The sequence below is a fragment of the Physella acuta genome, unplaced genomic scaffold (genome assembly GCF_028476545.2).
Source record: "Physella acuta isolate Inbredline_101_S28 unplaced genomic scaffold, ASM2847654v3 ptg001360l, whole genome shotgun sequence".
Taxonomy (NCBI): Eukaryota; Metazoa; Mollusca; class Gastropoda; family Physidae; genus Physella; species Physella acuta.
Genome location: NW_026732875.1, coordinates 28,651 through 39,489, shown reverse-complemented (window position 1 = coordinate 39,489; position 10,839 = coordinate 28,651). Strand labels below are relative to the sequence as shown.

Here is a 10,839-nt window from a genome sequence, read left to right as displayed (position 1 = left end):
CGTATATACGAGAAAGTAATAAAAAAGAGAAAAAAAAAGTGTGAAAGGTTGGGTACCATTTTGTGGATAATTTGTGTACTTGATACCAGTGGCGTAGGCAAGGTGGGGTTAGTGGGGGCTATAACCCCTCCCATGGATTAAAAACACGTATAAATAAATAAATAAATATATATATATATATATATATATATATATATATATATATATATATATATATATATATATATATATATATATATATATATATATATATATATATATTTATATTTATATATATATATATATATTTATATATATATATGTATATATATATTTATATATATATATATGTATATGTATATGTATATATGTATATATATGTATATATATATATATATATATATATATATATATATATATATATATATATATATATATATATATATATATATATATATATATATATTTATTTATTTTTTTATTTATACATATGGAAAAAATATTTGAACCCCTCCCATGACCAATTCCTGGCTACGCCACTCACTGCTCCCCCCCCCCCCCCCTTAAAAAATGTTTTCAACGACAGTAAAAGAAATCAAAGCCATCACCAGCACAATGAATATGTCACACAAGTCAGCATTGTGCCAAAATTCTGACGGCTTTATATTCTTCGATTTTATTTTGCCCACGCACGTAATAGAGGAGTTTTACTGTTGGCCTTGACACCTTTAAAATCAATACACAGTTTGACATTTGTTTGAGAAGGCGTAAACTCGACTTTTCGTAAACAGATAATTAACAGTGCTCTAGCGTCACTGGGTCGGCTAGCAGATATATATATATATATATATATATATATATATATATATATATATATATATATATATATATATATATACATATATATATATATATATATACATATATATATATATATATATATATATATATATATATATATATATATATATATATATATATATATATATATATATATAAATCTCAAGTATCTAGAGGATAATGAAAGAGGAAATGTTACAATCATTTAGAGATGAATGGAAAAAAATATCATTTAAGACAAAAATTCATAAAAAAATAATATAACAGAGATTTTTTAAAATCCTTTGCCATCCAATAGACATGTACAATTCAAAACAACATGTGAAGTTTGAATACATTCTATCAATTGGTTTAGAAACTAGATTTCGCATAAATATATAGCAATAATTGGTATATTTTCACCCCAGACTCGCCTAAAATACTAATTTTTTTTTTGTTTTTTTTACTCAGAATAAAATTTCTATAAGTTAGTTAATACTTATGTTTCTATTATATAACAAAAAATAGTTCAGACACTGGCTTTTAATTTTTTTTGCAAATCCTCATAACGGTCCCCTTAAGCCCTACAAACACCATCAGACAGTTGTATCTATTTATTTATTTATTTGACAATTTCAATCCCGATAAACCACTAGACAACAGTTTTTCTGTGTGACGGTTCCGATGTGTTATCTCCCATTTCAACATCCAGGGTCCTTTGATTGTGGTATCGAAAGGATCCTCTTCTTCGCGATTCTAAAGAAAGTATGAAATATTAAGTTTTAAAAAAAATTACCATATATTACCATATAAACTAAAGGTGTAATTTATTTTAATAGTCTACTTTTTTTGCACAGCTTCAGTGATTCGTCTTTACTGTAAAAATCGTTAATGCATAAAATTGATAATGGGAAAATGTACCAAATTATCTTTCTCGTACAATATCCTATTACCAAATAAATACAGTATACATATATACACGCACACACATATTCAGGCTACATATATATATATATATATATATATATATATATATATATATATATATATATATATATATATATATATATATATATATATATACCGTGCTTTTCTTGGCAGCCCCGCAGATCCTGTCAACACTAGTGAATGCCTCCCAGTCAATTTTCTCCACGGGATGTTTCTGGGACCTCATCAGCACGCCAGGCTTGATGCCGTAGAAGCCGATAGGTTTCTCTGGATCCTGCCAACGCAGGTCGATACTCCAACGGATGATGTCAGAACGGTTGTTGAGGCTGGTGAATCGGCAGAGGTTGAATAGTGCAATACAAGTTCTATTATTTTTATACTAAAATTGGTTTCAAAACGTAATGTGGCCTAGAGGTAGAGCACAAGACCGCTAACCCGAAAGTCTCGAGTTCGAATCCTGGTTCAAGTCAGTAGAACATTCAAGAGTCCACCCAGCTCTGATCAGTACCTAACTCACGTTATGTAAAGTAAAGGCGGCTGGGCGTAGTGCTGACCACACTATGACTTCATATGCCGAGGTCACAGAAACAGGTGAACTCTACTTTACTTTCCCCAAACGGACCGTCATGTTCGAAAAGGGATTTTTTAAAAACTTTTACTTAATTATTAAGCATTTTTTAATCAGTAAAATATTTTTAATAAATTTATTCAATGGCGTCACAAGGCTGGGGCGGGAGGGGGTGCTGTTAGTACCGAGTGACACCATCGAGGGGGTGACACCACGACGAAAAATTATAAAATTTACTCTCAAGTGAAAGTTTTAACCTGTTAACATAGCAAAACAGGGAGAGGGGGGGGACACCAAATGGGTCATTCATAAATGACGTGACGCTTTTTTGACGATTTTTACCTCCCCCCCCCTCCCCTGCGTCACACATCGTCACAAAAAGCCAGACCCCCCCTAAAATGACGTCACACCTCAGCCTACAACCCCCTCAAAATTGCAGTTGAATTTTTTTTTTATAAAAATTGATTACTTTTCCAAAATCTTGTCTGAACTCTGTCAAAATAGAGTATTTTCATCAATTCCTATTGCAATTTATTAAAACATTTTTATAAAACGCGAAATAATGACTAAAATTCGTTTTCTAACATTGCTTTTTTATAATGCAGAAGTGTGACGTCGCACCATCTGAACATCCCCCTCCCCTCCCCCACTCCCCATCACACACCGTCACAAAATTACGGACCCCCCCCCCTCCCCCTACGAGTGTGACGTCATTAATGGACGACCCCAAACCAAAAATGCAAAATAGTTGGAGAGGGTTTTGTTGACAACCTCAGTTACCGCATCGGGCTACACCTGACATAGTGACGCCACTGAATTTATGTACACAATGTTTACAATTTTACATCACACAGTTTGGTGTGATGTAAATTAAAATAATACTGAATACATAAAATAACAGGACACTATGGATCCCATTTGATTTTTTTATATATAGTAGAAAACATATTTAAATGAATTAAGTAATACAAGTTCATTTTAAAATTTAGGAAGAATAATGTGAAATGAACATATTTATATTTCATACGCTACTTTTACTCTCAAGAAAAACGAATATATCTCGTTTTTTTTAAAATAAAAATAACCAACCTACCTCCTATGTGGTATCATGTTGTTGATCAGCAACATTCCACCATAGGGGACTGGACACAGGACTTTGTCCTTCACAAAATCTACATCTAAAAAAAAAACATATTTTGTTAGATGGAACTTAGCTATCGATCTATTACATGTTTTCAAGCTAATTTTTAGAGTATTTGCATATCAGAACATCGCTTATAGAAATGTAAGAATATCTAATGTTTCAATCTGACTAGATATTAAATTAGTAAACTTTAGATTAAAGACTTAATTAACAAAAAAAACCCAAGATTTTAATGTGATAACCATATTAAGCAGTTGAGATTAATTATTATTTTTAAAAAAAACGAGATCAAATATGATGTAAAAGCGAAAGAGAAATTTGACCATTAGGTTTATGTAAGCCAAATATTTTAGTGGGCTTGGTGTCAACTCAGAAAGTTAATTAAGGGCGGTCTGCTTTGTTTGAGTAAATATGGTATTCTTCCAACTGTTTTAAAAATTATGTATTGATTGACTAAGCTTATACTTTTTCAATTCGTCAATACTAAAAACTAAAAACTAATACGTCTTTTGTTTATACAACAAAGCTTCAAAATGCACGAAAATTATCATTTAAAAAAATAATGTGTGTTTATCAATAAAATAGTAAAATCGTTGGTTGCTTAACACTTTATCTACTGACGGTACTTATAAGTACCAATAAATATTTGGGAAAATAAAAATTAACAAAACTAAATTTCCTTCCACATATGCTTTAAGAGTGCCAAAAGCAATACACTAACACATTGTTTAAGACAAAATTTCATTCAGAACTTAATTCCATAAATAAAGGGTTAATAGTATTTTAAAAAAATCACTAAATAATTCACAGGCTTAAAACAGATAGGTCATTAAAGAGATATAAATCATACGAACTCAGAGTTTTTTCCGCATGCTCTACATCTGTTTCAATATACCAGGTGTCTCCCCAGCAACAGGTGTGTCTGGCCACTTTGCCAGCCAGGTGACCACCTGATATTACCTGCAGAGGTGGAATCAATGACATCAATAGCACTTGAGATCGGTTGCAACTTTATAAATTGTATACAAATCAGAAACTTTGTCATTAAAAAAAAGTAAAGGTTCCTCTTTAGACTTACAATCCATTGGGAATATAAATTAGAGTTCATATGTTTCTTGGCCTCGGCATATGAAGGGATAGTTTGGTCTGCACTATCTCCAACCGCCTTTACTTTCGCCAACGTAAGTCAGGTACCCATTTGAACTGTGTCGACTCAGAGACTTCCATTAGTACCAAGTCCAAACCGATATCCGACATAGAACAGCATTCCCCTCAAAACAGCCTACCCCCTACACACTACCTACAAAACAGCATACATCTCCAACCCACTAACTACAAAACAGCATACATATCTCTCATCTTCCTTTTCAACTGTCACAATATTTTCACCTCATCACCCCCCCCCCATCTGCCTGATTCTAGTCTCCCTCCCCACCCTTACTAACAGTGTATAAATGTTCTATTACCTCCATGCATCCATTTTCTTCATCCGTATCCACAAAAGGAATCCACGCAGTTGGCTGTAGAACATTGTAGGAGTCGTTGTCTAAATACGCACTGTCTGTGTGTGTGGAAAAAAAACATATATATATATATATATATATATATATATATATATATATATATATATATATATATATATATATATATATATATATATATATATATATATATATATATATATATATATTATATATATATATATATATATATATATATATATATATATATATATATGTTACCGAGTGTATTTACTCGCAGTGCCAAATGTTACCGAGTCTATTTACTTGTGCTATCTTTGACCAGCACACAACATCAACCACAATATAGATACTCGGAAGTGCAGGTTTGCATTTATCTCTTTATTAAATGAATCAATAGAAATGCTCCACATAGCAATGCATCAATGTTCCACAAGAATACAATGAACCAACTGACCCCCACTGTCCTCACTAGTTCTCACATATCAGAATACACGAGTCCATGGTTCCTATTCTCACAAATCACAACACGTCTCCACAGTTCAGTCTTCAACTCTGTTCTCCTAAATTGAACACGTATCTACACGTATCTACAGTTCAGGCTTCTACTCTGTTCTGCTTTTACTACCAGTCGCCTTCCTATTATATCCCCTCGTATTCGTAATCGTAATCGGTTCTATCCGTTGCATCATAGCTATGTTCAGTCCGATTATCTCGCCTCCCAACTACTACGCAGTTGCTTTGTATTCGTTATCAGTCCACACCACCTGCATCCGTTGCATCAGGCCAGTTTGGCCTTGATCGTGTCTTTAGTTGACAGACTGTATTGCGTTCTTATCGTCTTTAGTAACTACACTAGTTATATATATATATATATATATATATATATATATATATATATATATATATATATATATATATATATCACTTTCTAATTTATAAATTAAGGAAAATGTTTTATAATATTGAAGAATTAAACTTTTTTTGCTTTTTATCTGGTATAGATCGTGATTAGACGGATTCACAAGTGGGAATTTGAATGATAAAAACTTCAGTAAAACGTAAAACTAGATAATTTTCTAGTTTATTTATTTATGTTTCAAAATTTTGAAATTTAAATTCTTTTTTGTTCAAGACATAACTATGACAATAACGGACAGTGTGTGTAATATGCTGGGTGACAGCAAATATATCTGTACTGTAAATGTTATACGACAGGATGTGTATAAACATTTGCAACGCAATCGTTAAAAGATTTTTTTCATTGAAATATCAAAGCAGGATGTAAAGTAAAGCAAACCCATACCACAATTGTACTGAGTTATTTTTTGTTTTTTTTTGTTGTTTGTTTGTTGTTTTTTTTTTTTTTTTTTTTTTTTTTTTTTTTTTTTTTTTTTTTAATCTATATTATGTAGAAAATAGCAACTTTCCTCTATCAGGCAAAGACGATCTAGCTCTATAGGGCAGATGAAGTACGGTTCATATGTATCTTGACATCGGCTTTAAGTAAGTATGACCAGCACTATGCCTGGTCATCTGAACTTTCCCTACCGTGACGCAGGCACCCATCAGAGTTGGGCTGAGTTCTTCACACTTGAGTGAGGTCCGAGATCCGAACTCGAGATTTTAGCAGCTAGCCGTCGAGCTCTATCCTACCCGACCACGCAGTACATGTACAAACTTTTTAAATCTTTAAACTCTTGAAGTTAGTATTCCAAAAATGTGTGAGGTACCTTGGTGCCATGGGACAGTTGTAGCCTCGTTGTCTGGTGTCTTTGTTCTGAGATTCCAGACGGGATGACCCGCAATCTCTGGTCCAATCAGCTGCTCAATCACATTCAACAATCTCTCGTTTGACCATAGCTTATGAAAAGCCTGCTCAAAATTAAAACAGTAAATGTACAATCATTAAACAAAAGTAGTATGCAAAAATATAATTGCATGTCGAGCAGTGGCGTAGGCAGGGGGGGTAGGGGGGTCATAACCCCCCCCCCTAGACCCCTCGGTATATATATAAAGTTTGAGGGGGGGGGGGTGCAAATCGAAAGTTTGAGGGGGGTGCACATCGAAAGTTTGAGGGGGGGGTGCACATCGAAAGTTTGAGGGGGTGCAAATCAAAAGTTTGTCCCCGGGTTATATACTGCTGGAAAAAATTTGAACTCCCCCCCCCCCCATGAGACGATCCTGGCTACGCTACTGAGGTCGAGTAAAACAAAATAACGAATATGTTGTATAATTTATATATTTATTAATTATATATATAGATATATATATATATATATATATATATATATATATATATATATATATATATATATATATATATGAATGTATGTCTTTACCTCGTGTGCCTCATTTGGCTTCCCTTGTTTGTGCAGGATAATGTTCGCACCGGGAAATTCTTTTTCAATGTAGGTCAACCTGTGGAACAAGTCGTGTTCCTTGTACAAATCTGAAAAGAGTAAAAAAAAAAAAACAAGTCCACGAAACACCATGGCCTTAAGTACACTGAAAGTTACATTTGAAAATACACTTTTTATGTATACTAACACTACCGGTTTTATTACTACTTTAGAATTAACCCACCCCCCCCCCCCCCCCCATCATCCATAAGCTAGTTCAAGTCGTTACCTTCTGAGAGACAAGCACCACTTACTTTTGATCTTTCTCCCGTCGTACAGCAATTGGGCCAGGCCGCCAACGAGTCTCTCTATAGCCTTTCTACAAGGTTCAAGTTCTTCCTCCGTGAAGAACTTAGGCACCAGCAGATATCCCTAGGTGGTAAAAAAAATAATTGTGTTGGAAAGGATTCTCTCCAGCACAATTAAAAATCGTGTGTCAACTGGTTATGCGCCATAGAGGCCATTGACTCCGATTTCAGCCTGCTTTTCTTTTGGATTTGCTTCCATGGCCTTTGTTCAACCAAGAAAAAACGACAAGGCAGTATAAGAGTTTCTTCCAGACATTTCTTCGTGGGGGGGGGGGGCTCTGCTACCCCCCCCCTTTCCCCCCCCCCCCCCCCCTCCGCCCCCCCCCCCCCGAACGAAATGGAATTTATATAGAAAATATATACTTTTAACAGTGTCCGCCACTCCCCTTCCGTCCGTCCGACCCCCCCCCCTCGAAAATTTCGGTCTGCCCCCCCTCCAAAAATTGAAGTGACCCCCCCCCTCCCCATCCCGAAGAAAAAAGTCTGGAAGAAACATTGAGTATGATTTGTTTGCTTTTGAAGTACCTAGAAGATAAATATCGCTACTATTAACGTTGTACACGTAAAAGCTATCATCAGAGTGGGTGGGGGGAGGGGTGACACAAACTGCTAAATTTAGAGAGGAAATAAAAGTTTAGTTGAATATTTTCAATAACTTATAAGTCAGTCAATGACCGGGGTGGGGTGACACCATAAGGTGCCGCACCGGGTGACACCCGACGCAGTGACGCCACTTATAATAGATCTATATGAAATAAAATAATCTTTTTGTCCAATACACAATAAACGTTTACGTTTTCGTTTATCTGTTTCAAAATGTTATTGCGCCCCAGTAGCGTAGCGAGGGGGGGGCGGGGGGGGGGGGGGGCGGGACATATGTCCCCGGGCGCCGAACTTAGGGGGCGCCAAAATGGGTTGGAAAAATAAATTGAAAGTTTGAAGGGGGTGCAAATCGCAATCTTGAGGGGGGGTGCAAATCGAAAAGTTTGTGTCCCCGGGCGCCGGGAAGGGTCGCTACGCCTCTGTTGCGCCGATCTGTCTTTGTTTGTGTTGCATTTACATATCTAGAGCCAAAAAAAACGCTACGCTATGATAAAACCTTTTCAGGTTTAGATAATTTTTATCCCTGTGCAAGTCGTAAGCATTCGTGTTATAATATTTTACATATCATTTTCAAACGGTGGTAACACAAACAGAATATGACAAAAACAAAAAGTTTTCATAAATGTTACATAACTATAATCTATACCTCATTTTCATGTAGTTCAAAAGCTTTGAAAAGTATGATTTTAGATTTTGTTTTCAACAAAATTGGGTAAAAAATATTTTATTTTTGTAACCGATCGTTTCACACAAAACAGTGGACTTACCTTCTCAAAAAGTTCTCGGATCAAACTCTCCTTTAACTTAAATAGCTGATCACTAAGCAAATTTTACGTCTTTTAATTATATTCTTATAATATATTAAACGGTGGAACTTTTTAATTGCACCTACAGAGTGGTGCTTAAAATAAATGTTCTGTTAAAACAATCAATGATTAATATCTAAATAATATGCAAATAACTTATGTGTATTGTCATTTGAAGTTTATACACATAATATATATATATATATATATATATATATATATATATATATATATATATATATATATGTATATATGTATATATATAATATGTGCAAATTAAAAATTACATCCAATATGCAAAGTATAAACCAAACCGTGGACTTACCTTCTCAAAAAATTCTCGTATCAAACTCTCCTCTAACTGACCAGGCTTAAGAATTTGTGGTTGTTCAGGCATAGCCCGGATATCAAATAATTCTGGCCTTCCATCGGGTACTAGACCGGGTTCTAGCATTGCGAAAAACTTTTTTTTTTTTGTTAAATAAAAGGCCTAAATTGCCAAAATAGCAGTTTTAAAGTAGATATAATGTTTTGGCGACTTATGAAATATAAAGAAAACAACGGTCTATTACGTTTCTTAACAGAAATAAAAATAAAACACTTAACGTTTGAAGAGATAATATCTGTATTTAAGCCTATACTTTTTGCCGAGTGTAATGTGACCTCTTTTTCTATTGGTTGATGGTAATCTTTTGCGTCAAGCCTTTTTCACTTTTTCTTATATATATATATATATATATATATATATATATATATATATATATATATATATATATATATATATATCATGTTTATGTTTGTATAAAAGTGTTTTAAAGTAAGTATGTAGTGATTAATACAATATTATAAAATCGGAACTATTAAATTTATAAGCTAGCATAAATGTCTGCTTCAACATCTTCTGACGGTCAAAGAAAAAACAAAAACATTGACCTGGAACCAGTGGCGTAGCGAGGTCGGGTGTCACCCGGTGCGGCACTTAATGGTGTCACCCCCCCCCCCCCCCCCCCCCCCCCGAGGCGTAGCGACTCTTCCCAGGGACAAACTTTCAATTTTCGATTTACACCCCCCCTCTCTCAAATGTTTCACTATATATTTTACTATTTTTTACCTTGGTGTCACCCCCCTAAATGGTGTCACCCCCTAAATGGTGTCACACCCTAAATGGTGTCACCCCTAAATGGTGTCACCAGGTGCGGTCCGCAACCCCGCCCCCCCCCTCGCTACGCCTCTGCCTGGAACATCCGAACCAAGGTAGCAAGGGAAACAAACAGAATCGACTTCGAGATTGTAATTTGTCCTTCGCAAATTAAGGCGAGAGATAGTGTGTCTTTTTGGGTGTGTCTATCAAGACACATTCATACTTCCGTCAATGGGTATCCTAGACAGTGTTTGGAAATGTAACAAAAAGAAACACAGAAGTAGGTTAAGTCTACCTCATCTGCAGAGGCGTAGCGTGGGGGACGGGGGGGGGAGAGACATGTCACAAGGCGCCGACCTTAGGGGGCGCCAAAATGGGTTGGAAAAACAAATTGAAAGTTTGAAGGGGGTGCAAATCGAAAGTCTGAGGGGGGTAAAAATCGAAAGTTTGAGGGGGGATGCAAATCGAAAGTTTGTCCCCGGGAGCCGGGAAGGGTCGCTACGCCCCTGCAGTCATCTGCTAACTTGGACCGCCAGGTTTGAAATCTTTACTTTCAAGATGACTATAAAAATCAGAGGCGTAGCGTGTGGGGAGTTAGGGTGCGGACCGCACCTGGTGACACCATATAGGGGGTGACACC

General features: G+C 35.3%; 1 protein-coding gene across 1 annotated transcript; it reads right to left on the bottom strand.

The window, feature by feature from the left end:
- Positions 1-1,397: 1,397 nt before the first annotated feature.
- Positions 1,398-9,660, bottom strand: LOC131927013 (uncharacterized). Its single transcript, XM_059282665.1, has 9 exons — positions 9,384-9,660; positions 7,596-7,713; positions 7,282-7,391; positions 6,673-6,814; positions 4,925-5,019; positions 4,313-4,418; positions 3,408-3,492; positions 1,883-2,072; positions 1,398-1,554 (listed from the first exon to the last, which is right to left on the bottom strand). The coding sequence occupies exons 1-9, from the start codon at positions 9,510-9,512 to the stop codon at positions 1,417-1,419; spliced, it is 1,113 nt and encodes a 370-aa protein (XP_059138648.1). The 5' UTR covers positions 9,513-9,660; the 3' UTR covers positions 1,398-1,416.
- Between the last annotated feature and the right edge of the window lie 1,179 nt (positions 9,661-10,839).